Source organism: Rattus norvegicus, chromosome 5 (genome assembly GCF_036323735.1).
Source record: "Rattus norvegicus strain BN/NHsdMcwi chromosome 5, GRCr8, whole genome shotgun sequence".
NCBI lineage: Eukaryota > Metazoa > Chordata > Mammalia > Rodentia > Muridae > Rattus > Rattus norvegicus.
In genome coordinates, this window is record NC_086023.1 from 11,103,257 (window position 1) to 11,125,632 (window position 22,376).

Below are 22,376 nucleotides of genomic sequence, written 5' to 3' on the forward strand. Positions count from 1 at the left end.
TGGTGGTGGTGGTGATGATGGTGGTGGTGATGGTGATGATAATGGTGGTGGTGGTGGTGATGATGATAATGGTGGTGGTGGTGATGATGGTGGTGGTGATGGTGATGATGATAATGGTGGTGGTGGTGATGATGGTGGTGGTGATGGTGATGATGATAATGGTGGTGGTGGTGATGATGGTGGTGGTGATGGTGATGATGATAATGGTGGTGGTGGTGATGATGATAATGGTGGTGGTGGTGATGATGGTGGTGGTGATGGTGATGATGATAATGGTGTTGGTGGTAGTGATGATGGTGGTGGTGGTGGTGATGGTGATAATGGTGGTGGTGGTGGTGGTGTAGTGATAATGATGATGATGGTGGTGGTGGTAGTGATGATGATGGTGGTGGTGGTGGTGATGATGATGATGGGCCAGTGAAATGGTTGTATGGGCAAAGATGCTTGTCACCAAGGCTAAGGACCTGAGTTTGATCCTTGTAACCCATATAGTAGAAAGAGAGAAGCAACATCCACAAGTTGTCCTTAGACCTCCACATATACACTGTGATGCTCATGCATGTGTGTGTGCATACATGCGCATATACACGTGTACACACACACACACACACACACACAAATACAATAACATATCTTAAGAAATGGTGATGCTAGTGACAGCCAGTGTTTACTGAATGCGTATGGTGGGCAGACTCCGTTCTAACTTCTTCCAATGTCTTCCCTCACTGGCTTCTTACAAGTCTCACCACTGTGCACAGGAGTCCTGGAAAGCTCAGAAACTTATCAAGAACACACTGCAGGTGGCAGGGAAGGGTTTGTCTTCCTTGCACTTTTCAGGAGCCAGGAAATGACACGTCTTCCCTCACCAATCCGACCCTTAGGCCTTCGGGTCCTGGGCTATGAGCAAGTGGCGTTTCCATTCCGCCCCCGTCCATTTCGTCCTTTCCCCCTCTCCTCAGTAATGTCAGATGCATTCCTTGGTGTATACTGATGCATTCTCCCACATCCTGTGGTACCCTGAGTTTTAGGTATCATGGGCCCGGGGAGTGATTGGATCAGGAGATTAGGGACCACAGAATTGTCTCCTCGAGGGTTAGATGAGAGGTGGTGTCATCAGAGGATAAACCTGGGGCACTATGGGATAGGGTCTTGGCTCTTTCGGGTCTGGGGTCTCAGGAAGGGGAAGGGCGGTGCCAGGAAAGAACACGAAGACAGAGCTGGTAGCAGTAACTTCAGCCTGGAGGACCCTCTTTTATATCCCCTTCATAAGGGAGTGGCACCATTAGAGACCAAGATGGTAGTGTGTTGGTGCTGGGGAAACTGGGCCATCAGCCCCAAGACAATCCGGAGCCAGATCTACTTAGAAGTCGGTGGGACCATTCTCACACGTAATGTGACCACCTGCGTGTGCGTAATTAATGACTCGGCTGCTGGCTGAGCTCAAAGCCCGAGTTCAATCTGTTTTTAACACTGTTCGTCCCTGGCTTTGTCATTAACACTCATTCTCTTCAGAGGGCTTCCTCTTTTTCTCACTGTGCTCTCAGAGAACATCCCATCCCTCAGATTCAAGTGTAACTTTCAAATCTCTCAGCATGACTCTTTTGAGAGCTCACAGGCCCCAGTGTGAGGTTCTTCAGGCTCCTTACACTCCGGGCTGTAGTGGAGATGGTGACACTGCTGTCTGTGCTGTCCGTACGTTGTCCTCCTATTCAGATCCCCATTCAGTGAGTGCCACACACTGGCTTTCCTTATGTAACTTACTGTGCTGTCAGTGTGGTGACTTCCTGCAGCTCACCGGGACCCTTGCAATTCACTTCTTCTGACCACTTCAGACTCACGTTATCCCTCCATCTACGCTACTGCCTATAATGCACTTCGGAATGCTCTTCATAAGGTGTAACTCTCATCTGAGCCAGCTCAGAAGTCTCCAGCGGCCTCTCCCTGCTCAGAGATGCAATCTGAGTTTCTTTCCCTGCCCTCTTACCCCTCCTCCTGCACCCTGGCACCTCCCATCATCGTACACTGAGCAGCCTGGGTATTTTGAAGCTCTGTGAACACCCGGTACCATGACCTCATGTCTTCACGTGCATTTCCTTTGTTCAGCATGGTCTCTGTGCCGGGCCGTTCGATACATTCTTCCTCGTCCATTGAATGTCAGCTGAAAATAGCCACTGTGAGATCTCTTCCAGGGAGCACTCAGCTTCCCCTTTCCCCGTGTTTTTCCAGCAACTTATAGGATTGTTTTATTGAAATTCTCTGCTAGCTTGTATGTCTGTCTTTTAGTTTGTAAGGTACACAGGGTGGGGGGGGGGCAGGTATTCTATGTTTTTCCTCCTTCTCCTTCTCTTCCTCCTCTTGCTCCTTCTCCTTCAAAAAATGGATATTTTATTTATTTACATTTCAAATGCTATCCCCTTTCCCAGTTTCCCCTCTGCAAACCCCCATCTCATGCCCCCTTACCCTGCTTCTATGAGGGTGCTCCCCCCAACTCTCACCTCGCCACTCTAGCATTCCTCTACACTGGGGTATCGAGCCTTCACAGGACCAAGGGCCTCCCCTCCCATTGATGCCAGATAAGGCCCCTTCAGCTTCTTCAGTCCTTCCCCTAACTCCTCCACTGGGGTCCCTGTGATCAGTCTGATGGTTGGCTTCTAGCATCCACATCTGTATTTGTCATGCTCTGGCGAAGTCTCTCAGGAGACAGCTGTATCAGGCTCCTGTCAGCATGTACTTCTTAGCATCAGCAATATTGTCTGTGTTTGGTACCTGCAGATGGGCTGGATCCCCAGGTGAGGCAGTCTCTGGATGGCCTTTCCTTCAGTCTCTGCTCCACCCTTTATCCCTCTATTTCCTTTAGACAGGAGCAATTCTGGGTTAAAATTTTGAAGACGGGGTGCGGGGGGGGGGCGGCTCATCCCTCAACCGGCAGGCCATGCCTAACTTCTGGATCTGGTTTCAACAGGATCTCCCTCCCCTTTGTGGGGTATTTCAGCTAATGTCATCCCCGAGGGACCCTGGGAGCCTCTTGATTTCCTGGCACCTGGGACTTTCTGGTTGTTAGCCCCATCTCCCCATCCCCCATTGCTACACACCTCTGATCAATTTTCTAACCCTCTGTACTTCTCCCCCATCTCCTCCCATACCTGATCCCGCCCCTCTTTTCCCCATCCTCCTCCTTTCTTCCTCCCAAGCCTTCTCCTCCTTTTTCTCTTCTTTTTTAAGACATGCTTTCTCTGTGTATCCCTGACTGTCCTGGAACTCACTCTTTTAACCAGGCTGGCCTTGAACACTCTGAAATTCACCGGCCTGTCTCAGGAGTGCTGGAATTAAAGGCATGTGCCACCACTGCCTAGCTGTTCTTCATTTTTTAAACAAAGATTTATTTTATTATTAGTTTTTAATTATGTTTATTCGTGCATGCATATGAACGCAGATGCCTATGGAAGTCTGGAGGGCCAGGTCTCCTTGGAGCTAGAGTTACAAATGGTTGTAAGCTGCCCGTTGTGAGTCATGGGAGTTGAACTTGGGTCCTCTGCAAGAGTCCCTGTCTTAACTGCTGAGCCGTACCTCCAACTCCATGTCTTTTTCTACAGTGTCATGGAACACCTCCAGGAGGGCACTGGTCAGAATTTAGAAATGAGTAATAAACACAAGACTCGCTTAGTTTACTCAGGCTCATGTGGCAAGATTACCATGCACGGAGTGGTTCGTGAGTGTGAGGATTTGGTTTCTCACAATCCCAGAAGGAAGGACTCCAAGATCAAGGTATTGGAAGATTTGGTGTCTGGTGAAGGTCTGCTTCTCATAGATGGGTCATTTTCAATATGCCCATTATGTGGTGGAGAGAAAAGGGAAGGCTCAGGTCTCCTTATCTTGTTCGTGTGGTGTCCACTTCCCTAATAGCCACACTTCAGGAGTTAGGAGGTTAACAAATGAATTCAGGGAGACATGAGCATTAGGGCAATGGCAGTAACTGAGGCCCACTTTATGGAATAGAGCATGTTCAGTACTGCAGGACCCCTGTGTCCTGAGCTGCTCATTGACAAGTTATCTTGGCTTTTATGGTAACTACCCTTCCTTTACACTCACGTTACCACATGTGCATCCTAGAACATTACAGCTCGGTTCTCCTGGGTCTTGATCCTGACACACGTGTGAACATGTGCACATTTTATTGCACTCGTTTCCTTGTGACGTCTTTATGAGAGCTGTCCACATTACGTGTGGTTACAGGTCTTCCCTTGTGTTAGGAATATTCCTCATACACTGTCTGTGATGGGATATTTGGCTTATTTTCAGTTAGGAAATACCAGGATGGTTAGTAGACACCATCAGTTTCTTTGGGGTATAAATCTGGGATGGAACTGCCTGTCACGGGGTGTGTCTACCTTCTGTTGTACCAGGTAATGACAAACTGCTTTTCAAAGTTGGTCCTACTGTTTCTAGTCCTCCACTGCCGAGAGTTTCCAGTAGTTTTATCTTGTTCAACATGTGACATTACCAAACTTGAAAATGTTTAAAATGGTCCGTGGTGGAACAACACCGTGGTTTTAACCCATGCTTCTAGCTCAGTAATGAAAGCGCATCTTTTCATGTGCATAGGACATTTGGATCTTCTTTTTGGTGAAGGGCCGATTTAAATTTTTCATGAATTGTTCACCTTTTTAACAAATTCTTCCTTCTTATTTTACTGCTTTGTAAAAGTATTTGTTGTACCTTTTGGATTCGACTCCTTCGTCAATGTTTTTTGAGTAGTATACTGTAAAATTATACACGCGGTATTTATGAATTAGAGGAATTCTGATTCTTTACCTTAGTGCTGATGAGCAAACAAAGATAGAACAATTAGAGGAGGCAATAGCAGTCGAGGCTAGTACAAATGAACCCTTTCCTCCTCCTCTCCCCAGGTGTCATCATTGTCCCCAGCGCTGGTGTTGGCATTGTCCTGGGAGGCTACATCATAAAAAAACTGAAGCTCGGTGCCAGGGAATCTGCAAAACTCGCAATGATCTGCAGTGGGGTGTCTTTGCTGTGCTTCTCAACCCTGTTCATTGTTGGATGTGAAAGCATTAACCTGGGAGGCATAAACATCCCTTACACAACGGGGTGAGTACCTTTCTGGAGCACTGTCCACCATCCCCCCTGCGTCAGTGGGAGTGAAGTGCGAGCACTGTGTGATCCCACACGTGGGCCGGACTGTCTCTCCTCCCTCCTCTGTGTGTGTCTCTGGAGCTCATGCTCCTAGAGGGTGGAGGTCAGAGGGTGTCATCTCTGTCTGCGTCCCCTTGGGTCCTCACAAAGTCACCTCCATGGCCTTTTAATTATAGGAGACGAGGAGGAGACACTTATTGTACTGATTAAAATGTTTTTAAAGTGCACTGTTCATAATGGGTGGAGAGGTAGCTCACCACCAGGAACGAGGTCAGTACACCAGTAACTAAGTTGGATCCCCAGAACCCATGTAAAAGTGCCAGATGCAGGGGTACACACTTGTAACCCCTGTGCTGGGGAGCTGGATGGGAGAAGGTGCCTGCGGCTGGCCAGCAAGTCTGGTCTAATCTGTGGGCCCTAGGCTAATGCTGGACCATTTCAAAAATCAGAATGCAAAGTTCCTGACGAGCAGAAGCACCTGAGCGTGTGTGCTCATGAGTGTGTACATACATGTAGTCATGTGCCCATGCATATGTTCATGCATGCACCCACATGAACCTACACCCAAACCCATCAAATTTATGAAATTCAATCCACTGTGGAAAGTCTTGAGTCCCCCCATTCGCCTACTTCTTCCCGCCTTTGCAAACTAATATAATACTTTTTGCAAACTAGATAATACTTTTCTTTCATTTAATGTTTTTTCAGAGTACATTTTCTTTATGTTTTCCCTCCCCCAACCCCTCCCAGATCCTCTCACTTTCCTACTCAGCCAATTTCATGTAGTTGCTATTAAAAACTAAATGAAACAGTAAGACAAAAATTCCAGAACAAAACAAAAATCTCATACAAACCAAAAACTATGGAGTTCGATTTATGGTGTCCAACTGCTCCTGAGCATGGGGCTGCCCTGGACTGTGCCTCATAGACCTAGAGAGCCATCACCGAGGAGAACTGAGCTCCCTCTCCCAGCAGGCAACTGCACGTAGCTTCTTGGTTAGGGATGGGACTTTGTGTCCACTTCCTCTTCTTGGTGCTGAGATTTTGTCTGTTTGAACCTGTAAGGTTCTGTGTGTGCTGAAAGTTTCGGTGAGGTTATAGGTGGTCAGCCCTGCTGTAAAGGGAAGATGCAGGGTACTTCAAGCAACCCATCAACTTTTGACTCTTAAAGTCTTTTTTGCCCCCTTTTTACACAGATCCCAGAGCCTTGAGGGGAGGGTTTGGTGAAGACACCTCACTTAGGATTGAATGCTCACTCTGCACAGTGTCCATTTGAGGGTCTCTGTTAATTGCCATCTACTGCAAGAAGAAACTTCTCTGCTGAGGGTTTACAGAAATACTGACCAATGGGTATAGCAATATTTCATTTGGAATAATTTCATTGCGATTTTCCTTTATCAGAATAATAGTCTTAAGTTTCCCTCAGGCCCATGATCTATCTAGTGTCAGGTTCTTGGGCAGTTTAGCAGTGTCAGGAATGGGTTCCATCTCATAGAGTGGGCCTTAAAATCCAATATTATTTTATTTGTTTTAAATTTTTAAAAATTGACCTTTTTTTTGTTTTTTGTATGAGAGCTCTGCCTGCATGTATGCCTGCATGCCAGAAGAGGGTATCGGGTCTCATTATCATATAACCAAAGTGAAGAGCTGCCATGTGTTTGCTGTGATTTGAACTCAGGGCCTCCAGAAGAACAGTCAGTGGTCTTAGCCGCTGAGCCATCTCTCTACCTAATTTTGAAAAGTGGTTGATTACTGCCATGACATCCGTGCCACTATTGCACCAGTGGATGTTGCAGGCAGATGGCTGTTTTAGGTCATAGACTTATTAGTGGTTACTTTTCCTCTCTGGTAGCATGCAGTGTGCCTTCCAGTATCATGAACACTAGTCAATAAGAGTGAAGCTTGTAGGTGGGCACCACCTAGGTCCTTCTACACTCAATATATAAGTACATGCTGTCTTCAGGTCGTGGAGACCAATAGCATTGAAAATAGCCTGTGAAGTTTGATGGAGGAATGACTGTGTAACTGGAGATTTTCCTGGGTGGCGTAAGGTGATCAGTTGGGGCATTGTTTACCTCATTATATGGTGATTTCATTTAAATTCTTACATTATGTACAGGTTTTAGGGCGCTTCTACAGTAGTTGGCTTCTGGAGTTTTTTTCAAAAGAACTTTTGTGTTAATTATCCTCCCTATATTTCCTCTTTAACTTGTCCTCCACTCCCTCATTATTTAAACTACCTAGTTCAGTTTCTTCCTTATCTTTTAGTAATCTATATTGTTTTCTCCTTCCTTCCTTCCTTCCTTCCTTCCTTCCTTCCTTCCTTCCTTCCTTCCTTTCTTCCTTCTCCTACTCCTTCTTGAGATAATGTTTTCTCTATATGACATAAATGAGGGTGGCCTCAAACTCACAGAGACACTCTATTTTCTTCTGCTCCTAATTGTTGGATTATAGGTGTGTGTAATCACACCTGGCTAGTAGTTTCATTCAGTTTTGTGTACCTTTCCAAAATTTCTTTATATGTCAAATACTAAGAACATCTGCTTTGATTTTTTTTTTTACTGTTTTACACTTTAGCTTTAGCATTTGACAATTGTTTTTCTGAGCTTTGTTATTATGTACCAATGTGTTCGGATATTTCTATACTATTAGAAAAAATTATGGAACATAGTGAGTGAGCTCTCAACCCAGAACGTCAAACATTCTTCTATGTGGCTTACATGTTTTATTAACTTGTGAGAACCTACAATATTGTTATATAGATACTATTACCACAAATTTATAGGTGATCGGTCGTTTGTTCAGTTTTAGCCATGTTACTTTCTCACCAAGACTTTCCCTCTTCACTTTGGGTATATTACTCCTCCTCATTTCTCCACAGCATTCAACACCCCTGAAGCTACTTTGTTTAATTAGTTCCTTTTTGATAACCTTCTTGACCTAGGTCCTTGAGATAAATTCTTTTGTTGTACACAATAGTGGTGTCTCTCATGTCTAAAGCAATGCATGAAGATTTGTTGCATGGATGCATGGATGGATGAGCGGATGGATGAGCGGATGGATGGATGAGCGGATGGATGGATGAGCGGATGGATGGAGGAGCGGATGGATGGATGAGTGGATGGATGAGTGGATGAGTGGATGAGCGGATGGATGAGTGGATGGATGGATGAGCAGATGGATGAGCGGATGGATGGATGAGTGGATGGATGAGCAGATGAGTGGATGAGTGGATGGATGAGTGGATGAGCGGATGGATGAGTGGATGAGCGGATGGATGAGTGGATGAGCGGATGGATGAACGGATGAGCGGATGGATGGATGAGTGGATGGATGAGTGGATGAGTGGATGGATGAGTGGATGAGCAGATGGATGAGTGGATGAGCGGATGGATGGATGAGTGGATGGATGAGTGGATGAGTGGATGGATGGATGAGTGGATGGATGGATGAGTGGATGAGTGGATGAGTGGATGGATGAGTGGATGAGCAGATGGATGAGTGGATGGATGAGTGGATGAGTGGATGGATGAATGGATGGATGAGTGGATAGATGGATGAGCGGATGGATGAGCGGATGGATGGATGAGTGGATGAGTGGATGGATGAGTGGGTGGATGGATGAGTGGATGGGTGGATGAGCGGATAGATGGATGAGTGGATAGATGGATGGGTGAATGGATGAGTGGATGAGTGGATGAGTGGATGGGTGGATGGATGAGTGGATGGGTGGATGGATGAGTGGATGGGTAGCTGGAAGGTTGAAAGGTAGGGGTGAATAGCTGGATATCTCCAAAAGATTTTGTTCATTTGTTATGCTGCCCACTTAATGAACTCTTTTAATTAAAAACATCTTTTCCCCCTTTAACTTAAGAAATGTTTCTCCTACTATACTTGTACCCTTTTTGGCCTCTATCTTAGTCACTGCTCTATTGCTGTGAAGAGATAACATGATCAATCACTGATTATAAGAGAAAGCATTCAATTGGGGCTTACTTACAGCTTCAGATATTTAGTCCATTATCATTGTGGCAGGAAGCATGGCTATTTTCAGCAGGCACTGGAGCAGGAGACAAGAACTACATCCTAACTGATAGGCAGAGACAGACTCTGGGCTTGGCATGGGCTTTTGAAACCTCAAAGTGACACTTTCTCCAACAGGACCATACTTTTTAGTCCTTCTAATCTTTTCAAATAGTTCCACTTTCTGGTGACTAAACATTTATATATATATATATATGATCTTTATGGGTCCCATTCTTATTCAAACCTCCCCATTTCATTGCCTGTCCCCCACAGGCTTATCACAATATCATAATGTAAAAATGTATTCAACCTAACATCAAAAGTACCCATAGTTGCAGTATCAACCTTGTTTAAAAGTCCACAATTCAGAGTGTCTTCTGGGACTCATGGTGATCTATCAACTATAATCACTGTAAAATCAAAATAAAAAAAAAGCAGAACACATACTTCCAACACACAGTGGCACAGGATATACATTATCACTTTAAAAGGAAGGGAAAGAAGCATAGTGAGGAAATACTAGACCAAAGCAAAGCTGAAAATCAGCAGGGCAAACTCCCAATTCTATATCTCCATGATTGATTTCAAAGAATTGTTTAGATCTCCACCTCTTTCCACTTTGTTGCCTGTAGCGTACATCTCTCTTGGGCCGTGTCTATATCCAGTCTGCCGCTTTCCTTGGCAAGGACCACACAATTCTGGCATCTCCCACATCTTGGGGTCTCTAACACAATCTAGGCTTCACCTTCATAGCTCCATGGAATGCTCTCTGAGCCTCCATGCACACACACCCTGACACATGTCTGGCCTCAGCAGCTTTCCTTAGCCATGAAGGGAGATTCTACAACCCCTTTCTTATACCCTTGACTCTAAAGCCAGAGCCATGGCTGAAGCTGCCATTCCTGCTGCTTGCTGGGACTAGAACTTGGCACCTTTGTTCAATTAGATTTGTATCCGTTTTCTATTATTGGTGGTTTTCTTCACCACTCAAACTTTCATTTGCTTTCACAAGCTGGAAGCATAGGTGGGTGGGGTCTTGCTCTGAGGACACAGTTCCCTTTACTCCATTTAGCATCAAGCTTTTCTTTTTATCTCCTTGAGTACTGGAGCTTTTTGTCTTCCACATTATATTTCCTGATGCTCTTTTTCTACCCAAACTGTACACTTTGCAATTTTCCTTGTTCAGTTTGTTCCTTTTCATTATAGATCTGCATAAGAGTGACTACTAGTAACCACAGGACGAGAATCAATACTCGGCTGTCTTGAAATCTCTGCCAATGTCATTAATCCAACACTCTTCAATTTAGTCCAAGACAGATTTCTTTTTTCGGGGGAGGAGGAGAAGAGGAACAAGGGCAAAAAGCAGCCAGTTTTCTCCAAAATGTCACAAGAATGATCCTAGGCCATTGTAGCTGCTTGTATTGTGAATGCTAATTATGTTCCAAAAAAACCTGCTTACACGAGAATGTCTGCACATGTAGCTTTGGGGAGCCTGCCCCCAGTTGGTTCTGACTGGTGAATAAAGATGCCAGCAGCCAGGAACTGGGGAGGAGTACTCAGGACTCACATGACTCACCAGAACCTTCTCCCCATTTAATTTGTAAAATGCAGGTGAGGGCAGGTACAGGATGTCATTGGATGAGAGGGAAGGATGGGCGGGAGAAAGGTTTGAAGGAAGAGGGGGAGACTGGAATGGAAAGAGAAAGAGACAGGAGGGACAGAGGGAGAAGCCCGGGAAGGACAAGATGGCTGCTGATGTTAGGATTCCACGCTGTACCTTTACAGGTTGTTATAAATGTTGTTAGGGGTGGATGTGTACAGGGCTTTGTATGGTTAGGTGGGCAATTATATCTTATCAGTTGGGTCAAAGGTTATTTATTGTGTTGTGTGTTCTTTTATTGACAGTTTGAGTGTAGGAAAGTGCAGTGGCTGGAGACACTGGTCTGCTGCCTCGGAGTCGAGATGTGTTTCTGTCAAGATAGCTAAAAGATATCTTGGGGCACCCCAGTGCTGGACCTAGAGTGGGTAAAAGACTATATATATAATATATATATATATATATATATTATATATATATATATATATTTACAACAATAATGATCCTACTAGGATGGCGCAAAAATCCTACTTAAAATGTTCAATTGCTTTTTTTTTTTTGGTCTAATTTCATAAAGCTTCCATATTCCAACAACAAATATGGTAGGTAAGCCATGGCAATTCCCCACTTCATGGTACCAACTTCTGTCTTAGTTTTGTTCTACTACTACACTATGACCAACTTGCTGTTATAAGGGAGAATACTTCATTGGGGGGATTGCTTACAGGTTCAAGGTTTTAGTTTATTATCATCATGGTGGTGGTGGCCTGCAGGCAGACCCTCGAGCAGTAGCTGAGAGCTCCATCTTGATCTATAAGTAGATTGAGAGAGACTCTGCTCTTGGCATGGGGTTGAAGCCTCAAAGCCAACCCCAAGTGACATACTTCTTAATCCTTCTAATCCTTTCAAATGGTATCTCTTTCTGGTAACTGCATTCAAATTAATGAGGCTATGGTGGCCAATCTTATTCAAACCTCCACAGCCTCTTTCTTTTTGTCCTGTGATTTCCAAGGCAATTGTTATTCTTCTGTTAGAACTTACGAAATGGGTTTCTCTTTGTTAACTTACTCCGCCATATTTCATAATTTTGTACATTTTGCTCTGAGAGCTTTTTTCCAAAGGACTTGTTCTAAATTCTTCATATAGTTTCTAAAGATTTGAGGATTATTTTTTCTTGTTGACTCTTGATTGCCCTCCCCCCGCCCCTTTCTTAGCATCCTGATATTTTAGAAAGTAAGGTCTCCTTGGATCTCTTACGATTAGGACTTTTTCCTCTACTTCTGTGCCTTGCATCTTATCATTTAGTTTTAAAGGTTTTTTCTTTCTCTATTTACTGACAATCATCTTTCCAGACTGACAGCCCTCGGGCCAGCCTCTCTCTGGGTATGCCTGCTCCCCATGCCATCCTCAGTACAAGAACGAACGGGTTAGTCGAGGTTGTCAACATCTAGAGAAGTTTAGTTTCTTAAATTCCTTACAGCTTCCCTCACAGCTTTCTGATGCTTTTCTGGGCTCCGAATTGGAGCTAGTGGTAAGAGGAGTGGAAGGAACCATTCATGGCCTATCTCCCTCAGTGGGGCCCATTGTGTTCTCCTCCACAGATCAATGAGCTCATGGCTGTCTGCTTGCAACTGTCATGGTGTTTGCTGCCAGTTTTTTTTTAATTTCTTCAATAGTACATGATTTTATTCCTTTTACATCTAATCTATATTTATTTCAAATATATTTTTAGAAAACCTGAAAGCCAGACTCTGTATCTTACCTGCATCAGAACTATAGGTTCCCTCAAGTCTCCTAGAGACTCGCTTAATACCACTGTGTCCTGCCAACCCCAATCAATTGCTTTGTAGTCCCCTAGCATTGCCAGGGGAGATTATGTCATTGTGCTCATTGACTCCATAACAGATTCATGCGTTCCAACCTTTGCAGGCCCTCATCTTTGTAAACAACCCATTTTCCTAGCCAAGGTCAGCTTTCTTCCCCAAACTCACAATGATGCTTCCTTTTTGTGCTTTGTAATCCATTTCCTCAAGTCTTTTAAATCTTTAGTTTTGTTTTTCTTAGTAGGCGATCAGCTCCATGTCAGTGAGAAAGTGAGGTTTCTACCCCTCTTTCCACCCAAGCCATCTTGTCTAAAACAGTATTATTCTCAAAGGCAAGTGTTAACTTTATTGTTTTCTAGCTGGGTGACCTTCCCACTACCCACCACACACACTAACAATCTTGGCTATTTTTTGTGTACAGTTGGTGAAGACATCAGTCTCAGCGTGCTGAGAAGTTAAAATAACTCAGAGGGAAGAAAGGGAGGTGCTACCTCCTCCCATGTCCAGTGTAGAGCATCTAGCTATTGTTAAGCAAATGATAGTTGTTTTTCTTATGAAGATTATTTAGGACTCATGTTTCCTTACATTTCTTTCTTGTCCCTCTTCTCTTTCCTCAAGATCATGCAAAGCAACTCAATTCGTTCTAGAATGCAAGTGGATGCCAGGCCTCTGCCTGTGCACAGGAAAGTTACTCAGTGTTGCTGAACCTCTCTAGAGCTCCATGTTAACACACAGCTTAGAAGTGAGAGGCGGTGGCACACACCTTAAATCCTTGCACTGAGGAGGCAGAGGTAGAGGCAGGGGCAGGGGCAGGGGCAGGGGCAGGGGCAGAGAGGCAGAGGCAGAGGCAGAGGCAGAGGCAGAAGCAGGTGGATTTCTGAGTTCAAGGTTAGCCTGGTCTACAGAGTCAGTTCTAGGACAACCAGAGCTACCCAGAGAAATGTTGTCTTGAAAAGCAGAAGCCAAAACCCAGCCAAACAAAAATGCATCTTCGGGACACTTCATCTGACTGGAATCACTTGAGAAGGATCATTCTATCTCAGAACACCGGCTACTGCAGCAGGGAACCAGGTGTCCTGGCGCTTTGCAAACTGATTTCAGTGACATTTGTGGATTAGCAAAAGAAATCATCAGTTTTCATTGATAACTTCCCTGGCTTTCCTCCTGGTTTTAGGAAGCTACTCCACGAATGGATTAGAACGGGCCTTTCTGGCATGCCGCTTTCAGAGTGTAGGTACAGTGAGATCCTTACTGCCTTGGCTCGGTTTTCTTCCTCAGTGTACAAGCTCCTCAGTGGCATGTGGATGCTTACCTTAGTAACTTTAGTTTTCTACCTATTATTAAATTATACTTCTTCTCTTTTCAAAGATGGGGGTTCCCTGACTGGTCTGGAACTTGCTCTGTAGACCAGGCTGACTGTGAACTCACAGAGATCTGTTCTCCTCTACCCAGTGCTAGGTTTAAAGGGATATGCCATTGGGCCCAGCACACATTCTAGTGTTTTATTCTATGACGTCAGTAAAGAGATAAATAAGGGAGAGGGACCTTAACATTGTAAAGGATCTGCTGAGGCTATAGCCCAGTGGCATACATATTAATGTCCAATAACCAGCACCCCTCAGGTTCAGCACATAGATCTGTTAAAGTGTTCCAACGACAATAAAGTAGCAATAGGATGTAAAGGGAACTTTAGATTTGAGAAGTTGATGTGTTTTCAGCATGAAGATTCTAGGAACTGTAGTTGATAGCCTGATCCATTTCCACTTAAAGCAATTCCATCCCGATACCTGGATTTTCCATACAGTTTAATTAATTAGTGTGTTTGGATCCCCCTCTGTGGCTAGCGACTTCTACTCAGCACAGGTGTATCTTAACCGTCTCGTAGTCAAGTTGGCATCCATTATGAAAGTCATGACTTAAGACTCTAAGTAAACACGTTGCATAACGAGACCGACCACCTCCCTGCTCCCTCTACCTTCAAATACTCTCTAAAGGTTGATTTAAATGATGGCCAACTGCACTTCCAACAACTACTGTCTCTTGACATATCATTTAATAGCTCCAGCATGAAAGATGATAGCTCTTTCGTCTACCGGATGTCATCTCTTTGTGCTTGCCATCTACTATGCCACCTTCTTGTGACTTCAGTGTCTGGATGAAGCTGTTTCCAGAGGCGACTTCCTGAGCTCCCAGATGTCTGAGAAAGGACAGGTTTCTGTTTGTGGCAGTGACAATGGAAGGCCTACTAGTGGTCTTCAGAGCTTGAGGTAGCTTGCTGTGCTACAAAGTGCCCATGAGAGTGGAATGTATCACTGTCTTCCTACACACCCGGAGGGGGCAGGGTTTTGTTTCCAACTCATATCATACAATGATGTGCCTTGTTGCTATATATCACTTTAAATAAACGCTGTTCATTGTGCATTGATTGATAAAGATTAGCCAATGCAGTTACACATATTTTTACTTATTTTGTTCTTGACTCTTTAGGGCTGGTTTTCCTAAAGAGAGTCTTGGTAATGCTGGGCAGATCATTGTATCTCACAGTTTCTTAGTTTTTACATTGAGCAACATTGCTAGACAATCTCAGAGCCCTCTTCCATTTTTGTAGCTCATGCCAGCCATTTGGAGCCTCAGTTGTAAAATATTTGATCATAAGGTCCTGAGCTCCACTTGAAATTACGTCATATTGACTCACTGGGCACAGAGACGGTGTACCTCTACTTCTAGCACTTGGGAGGTGGAGAAAGGAGGTCAGGGTGTCATCCTCAGCTCCATAGTGAGTTTGAAACCAAGGCTATGTGAGATACAAGCTCAAAAAAAAACCCCAACAAAACAAGATTCGCCTACCTGCTTCATGAATAACAGGGGCAGCTCGTGTAGAAGTCTGCCTTGCCTGGAATTCTTTTCAGTTTTGAAAGATGGTAGCTGGTATCTTCGTGCTGGTAAGTAATATGTCCCTGTATATCTCTCCTTCCTATCATGGCTTCGCTTCTGGCAAATGAGAGATTTCTTAGTGCTTTGAGATGTGCCTTTGCACCGCTGCGAGAGTTCAGTGTGGCTTATGGCTGTACCACGCTGAACATTTTATCTTATTTTCTCTCTCTTTACCATACAGGTCCTTTGGGTATATTCTGGCTTCCAGTTTAATGTTTTTATGGAATAACTAAATGTGCGAACGAGTGGGTCCCGCACCTCCACCTGTTTCTTGTGCCTTTTCTTAAGCTTTCCCCCCTCTGCTTGTGTGTTTTTTTTTCCTATTCAGATGTGCTGACTTTGTTTTATTATTTTATTTCACTTTTAAATTGTCCCTAAGAAGCCTGTTTTCTAATGAAAGACAGATCCTGATGGGAGGAAATGTGGGGAGATACTGAGAGAAATAGACGAAGGAAAACCATAATCAGGCTATTATGTGAGAAAAAAAATTCTGTTTACAATAAAGAAAAAAAAAGATTGTTTGCAAATCACCCCATTGCAGAGGTGAACCATGCTGGGTGCCTCCTACTGCATTCTGTGATGACCTTTCCTCTTAACGACCTTTTTATGAACACCTACCTCCTTTCCTGACAATTCTACCTGCTGCCTTCATCTAATTGCTTTTTCCTTTTTAACAGTATCACTGCTGCCACCGCTGCTATTATTGTTGTCGTTATTTGAGAAAGGATTACAGTCCCGGCAGTCTAGAAATTATTATGTAGACCAGGTTTGCCTTGAACTCACCACCCAAGTCTTCTGAGTGCTAGAACTAATATTTATTTTCACGTGTGTGTGTGTGTGTGTGTGTGTGTGTGTGTGTAACATGGGTGTGGTCCCTGCAGAGGACAGTAGACATCTTCCTTGGTAGGAATTTGAGGGGGTTGTGAGCCGTCTGACGTGGACCTGTCAGAACTCTTCCTTTGGAAGAGCAGCACGTGCACTTCCCAGCCGACCCTCCAGGCCCCTAAGTTCACTTTTCACTGAGTTTTCACTACTGTAATGCTTTTCTGAAATCAAGACCAACAAGACAGCCCTGAGAGGGACACTCCTGACTGTGTGATTAGAGCGTGTCTTGATGTTGGGTTCAGGTCGTGCCTTTTGAGTGGACAGTCTCATAACTGGCAGGCACCAGCCATGTGAGGCTGTTGCACACAAAGGTGGAGCAGGCTGTCAGAAGGAAATGCCGAGCAGCTTCTAAATAGCAGCGATACCAACTGTTGGCCCGGAATTAAATTCTGTCAATCTTAGTGACTAAGCACAGAGACTAATAAAAGCTCCTCTCACTTGTCATGGCTCGCAGGTTGGTTCTTGAAGTGTTAGTGAGGTGGCTCTGTATCACACTGCACACTTCCACATGCCTGTAGTGATCATGGCACCAGGCTTGGAAAGCCCCACTTTACCGTCTTCAGAATGAGTTTATTGGCTGGGCATCTCATCTTCAGGCACTGTTGACACTTGGGCTAGGTACCTGTTGCTCCCTGTCGAAGGCAGAGCTCTCCTGAGTGTTGTGCTGTGTTTGCTTGCGTAACCCCTAACAGATGTCCACAGCACCTCTCCGTTAGGACAACCAAAGCTGTCTCCCACCACTGCCAAAAGTCCCTGCCTTCCCCTCCTTCGCTGCCATTTTACGCCTCCTCCCCATCTTGTGCCTTTACATATCATCTCTCATATCATCATATCATCTTTATAGCTATGGTTTGAATGGATTTGCCTTGGGTGGAGTTTCTTGGACTTACATGTTATGTCACTTCTTTGCGTCTGGCACTGTGACTCCATTGGAAAACAAGGCCGACCTTGTTTGACTTTGACTTGCATTTGGGCATTTCTAGTGATTTCTGCTTAATCTTTCTTGTTTAGTTATTTCTGTCAAGCTAGTGATAGGATTCCTAACTGGCCACCATTGCAAATCACTTACCCTTGATTTTCTAAGTTTACTCTGTTCCTTTAATAAGTTACTCTAGAACAGTTCAAAGTTTTGATAAATAGAACCTACTCTGGTAACGGTGGCTGATGGGTAGATTCCATGTCTGTGTGCTCACAATAATTTTAAAGATTCAGTAATGAAATGTGCTTTCTCTATTTCATAGTTCAAAAACGCAATGTTTGAGGTAAAAGTCATGGTAATTAATCTGATTGGTTTATCATGTAATATATATTGAAATAACACACACACTCCACAAATGTATAGGAGTATTATATAGAAATTATAAATGAACTAAGGTAGGGTGTGTGTCTCAGTGCTGGAATTCATGCCTTGTGTGCACTGATTGCTGGGTTTAATCCCCAGTGGGCCCCAAATCAAGTCCAATGGAATAAGTCATGATCTAGACTCATTAAGACACAGAGCCAAGTGTTTTCCCAGCAAAGAGTTCTATGAGGGTTCAAGTCACTGGACTCAGACATGAGTTCGTTTTGTTGATGAAGGTGGACATTGGGGTTGAGACAGCACAGATAATTTGAATAAATTTCATCTAATGAAAACATTTTTCTTAGGCTTTGTTGTAAATTTGTAGAAATAACAACAGAAGGTGGCTACTTCATGGTGTCATACATCTGATTCATGGGAATATTGTCTCTAAAATAGACAATTCGCTTGCTGTCAAGATTGTTTCCTTATAATTCCATTCTCGGTCTTACTCATTTTTTTTTAAATTCTCTCTCTCTCTCTCTCTCTCTCTCTCTCTCTCTCTTTCTCTCTCTCTCTCTCTCTCTCTTTCTCTCTCTCTCTCTCTCTCAGACCGTCTCTGACCATGCCCCATAGGAATCTGACAGGAAGTTGTAATGTTAATTGTGGTTGTAAAATACATGAATATGAACCAGTCTGTGGATCAGATGGGATCACGTACTTCAACCCTTGTCTGGCTGGCTGCATTAACAGTGGCAATCTTACCACGGGGGTGAGTAGACACCAGAAGCAGCTCTTCTATTGTGAGACTGGCATCACGAGATAGGTGATGGGACCCCAGGGATCCACAATGACTTTGGTTCCCCTTGTTCATGAGGCTCCAAAATAGCCCTGCAGGCATCTCGGAAAAACACCTCCTGCGAGGATGTGGGTGTGGTGTTCTGGTCCTCAAGAGCTGGCTTCTACTTTACATTCAGGCCAACTCAGGGAAACCTGATAAGGCTTTCGGTCCATTCGTCCCTCTGTCAGGCTCTTTGTAATGGATCTGAAGGTCAAGGTTACCACACTTGGCGTTGAAAAGAGACTAGAGGCTAAGTGGTGGATGTGAAGATGGGCGGTGACCGTTTTTCATAAGCCTGTCACTTAACTTTCTCCCCCACCCCTTAACATCCAGAGTAAAGATATTTCTGTCAGCTGAAGAATAGTCTATTCTGAGACTTCTCTTCCCTGTGAATTATAAATAGACTTTAATACTGTGGGAGAAGGTTTTTATATTCTACTCTATTCGTTACTGAGCCCAATTTGGATGTTAGCATGAGAACAGATGGGAGGTGATTGCCCTAATTTAAAGGTTAAAATGCATTTGCTTCTTCTGTGCAAATCTAGAGACTATACCATTGACCTAGAGTTTAGGGGTGTCACTTTTTTTTCTGAATTTGACACCAGAGGGCAACATGGAAATTACTATTGCTGGTTCCCAATGACATTGCTGACAAGCTCTGGAGTGTGACTGTATTGAAGGCACGAAATAGTTTCTTTGCAGTGATCCCCCTGTTGAAGACTGGACATCCTTAATGGTCTAAATGGCCAAACTCCTCCACCTAACCTGTACTGTTTTAAGCAGTTACCATGAGAACTAGTCTGGTCAATTTCCATCTAGTAAGAAGTAACACTATAGGCATAGGACTAATTGTTCAGTTTAGCGTTTCTTACCTTGTTTTGGTAACATTGAGTAACACCCAGAAGAGTTCTGTTTTGATCATCGTGTCTGCTCAGTAGATACAAGCGGTGGTTACTGGAGAAGACTTGGCCTCCCTCACCCCTCTTCAGTGCCCTCTAACAGGATGTCCTACTCAGTAGGGCTTAGATATGTGCTGGAGAAAATGAACAAGGGCTGTTGAGCACAGTAGGGTTTTCAGATGGCTGGAGTCTGTCAGAGACCAGAACCGGGGCCAAGGCTACAGTACAGACGGACGCACTGACAACTTCATCCTTCCATGTGGAGGTCACCAGCCTGTTGAGGGGATTGAAAGGATGGTAAATGGGAGTAGCCAATGGGAAGTTTCTCATCACCGGTACTGAAGCCGGCAACCCTAGGCCACAGCGGAAGCCATCATGTTTGTTAGGAGTTTGGCAGATGCTTGTTTCAGGATTCGCTGTGTGCTCAGGTGTGTGCTAGGCGCTCTGGTGAGCACACATAGGAATCAAGCCAGTTTCTGTTTTAAAGGCTCCACTAACTGGGAGTCTACAAGTTTAACAAGTGTGTTTGTGAGTCGCACCGAGCATGTGGCATGTCATACAATTGAGGTTTGACACTTCTTAGGGAAGTTTCTGGTTAAACAGTCCGACTAGCAGGTTTTGATATTATCAAGGGAAACGTTGACCCTTTAGTGCAGTAGTGCTGTTAAGAAAGTGCTTTGTGTGAAAGATCTCACGTTGTTTAAAATCCTATAGTTATTTTCAAGCATTCTTACTTTGTCAATATTCCAGTGACAGGCTTTATTTTTGACCAGTATATGACTTATCTTTATTTGCTACTCAGGTCCGAAATTACACAGAGTGCACTTGTGTCCAAAGCCGACAAGTGATCACCCCGCCCACAGTGGGGCAGCGCAGCCAACTTCGAGTGGTCATCGTGAAGACCTATCTCAATGAGAACGGCTACGCTGTGTCTGGGAAATGCAAGCGAGCCTGCAATACCCTCATCCCCTTCTTGGTCTTCCTTTTCATAGTTACCTTCATCACAGCGTGTGCTCAACCGTCAGCCATTATAGTGACACTCAGGTAAGAACAGTACCAGGCAGTACTCAAGAGAGCGTATTGCAGGAGGACAGAAGCCAAACAACACAGGGGATATTAAGGTTGCATGCAAGATGGCTGAAACATTGTTTATTCTAGATTTTTTCCAGCGGGGCGCTATTCTGATTATTTATTAAACTTTCTTCCCAGTGATTTTAGTGTCTGAAGCCTTTGTGCTATGAGGTCAGACATCATGAGTTGAAAGCCAGATTTACGGGACTGGTGCAATGGCTTGTGGTTAAGAGCGCTAGATGCTCTTCCAGAGGACCTGGGTTTGATTCCCAGTACCTACGCACATAACCTTCTGTAACTCCAGTTACATCTGACACCTTCCTGTCCCCGTCAAAGGCAGCAGGCATGCAAAAGATGCAGAGAGAGAGAGAGAAAGAGAGAGAGAGAGAGAGAGAGAGAGAGAGAGAGAGAGAGAGAGCCATCTCTATGCTAATGTCAAGAAGCCAGACCCTTGAGGAGGGCAGAAATACTTTGGCAAAGTGAGTGGATTGTGAACATTGCAAAGGGTATCATCTCTGGCATCGTGGATACTTAATACTGCACCTTTGGGATCAGCGAGGAACTATGCTGAGCTTGCATTTCAAACTGCTGAGCTCCTTAATTTTACCATTGTATAAAGTCTTGGCTCCGAATCAAGGGAAGGATAGACTTGGAATCTGAGCTTTCGGTCGGTCAGGTTGTGCTTTCATGCTGTATTGCAGATCCTGGTTGGGTTTTTGTTTTGTTTTGTTTTGGTTTGGTTTGGTTTTTCTCCTAGGAGAGGACTTGGAAGCTCCTTTTGTTCTGTTGCATTCAGCTCAATTTGCTATTACTTGCATTGAAGGCTGTGCACACGTGACCAGCTAGGAAAGGACACTTGGGAAGCCTGAAGGACACACTGTGGGTTGCAGGGAACAGGGATGTGGTACAGCAGAAGCCTGAGGGAGTCCACCCTTGCTCCTTTCCCCTCAGTTCTTCTAACCCCACAATGCTGGGCAAGGGGTGAGAAACATGCTCGCTGAGAGTGTCAGCCTGTATCACATGCTGACTTCTTCCTCACTGGACCCTGAGATAGACATTCCTGAATGGGAGGAAGCAAGGCATGCAGGGCTCATGGGTTTACTCACTGTCAGCAGGTCCTGGTGGAGTCGTCATGTAGGCAGAGCCAGCAAATGGGTAGGAGGCGCAGATAATATGAGGGTGAAAGTAAGGGTCCCAGGCTCGGAAAATGTTCCACTCCATGTCTAGAACTAGTGTGCATGAGATAAAAAGCATAAAGTACTTCATCGTGTGAACACTCTGTGACCTGTTAGTAAATTTACCTACCTGAAACATCTCATTCTGTTCCCACTGTAACTCTGTAAGGAGTGAGGTAGACTCTAGAAAGGCCACCTCACTGTACCGATGTTCGGTTTGAGCATGAAAATTTATGAGTTGGGGCAAGGGCGGGGTCAAAAAAAAAAGAAAATTTGTGAGTCAACAACACCAAATCTCTGAAGAGGGGTCATTTAATCTCTGCTAATTGCAAAATCCATAAGTTCCAGTCTTTCCACCACATGGGACTTACCTAGGACATCAGTTTTCAGAGGAGAGCGTGGCTTGGTGAAGCTTATTTTTTCTCTGGCTTTTTGTGTGTGTGCATGTGTCTGTTGTGTGTGCATATGTATGCATGTGCATGTGTGTATGCACGTGTGTGCGTATGTTTGTAATGTCTGCCTTTACTTTGACTTAATTAAGATTTCTTTTTTTTTCAGTTACAAGTCATGTGCATTTTATTTGTATAAATAGCATTACATTATAAATGCCTTGTGATATTATAGCACATACAATTATGACAAAACTCATTAAATAGTATTTTTTTTTTGAGGAAGGAAAGGTTTATTTTATTGGA

At 44.3% G+C, this 22,376-nt stretch overlaps 1 protein-coding gene across 5 annotated transcripts in view; it reads left to right on the top strand.

The window, feature by feature from the left end:
* The window catches only part of Slco5a1 (solute carrier organic anion transporter family, member 5A1), a 129,180-nt gene that overhangs the window by 91,256 nt on the left and 15,548 nt on the right, over nt 1-22,376 (top strand). For 4 of the 5 annotated variants that reach the window (XM_039109745.2, XM_008763495.4, XM_039109744.2 and 1 more), the window contains 3 exons: nt 4,908-5,106; nt 18,308-18,467; nt 20,238-20,479. In XM_039109745.2, coding sequence (XP_038965673.1) covers nt 4,908-5,106; nt 18,308-18,467; nt 20,238-20,479 — 601 coding nt within the window. 5 annotated transcript variants of the gene reach the window in all.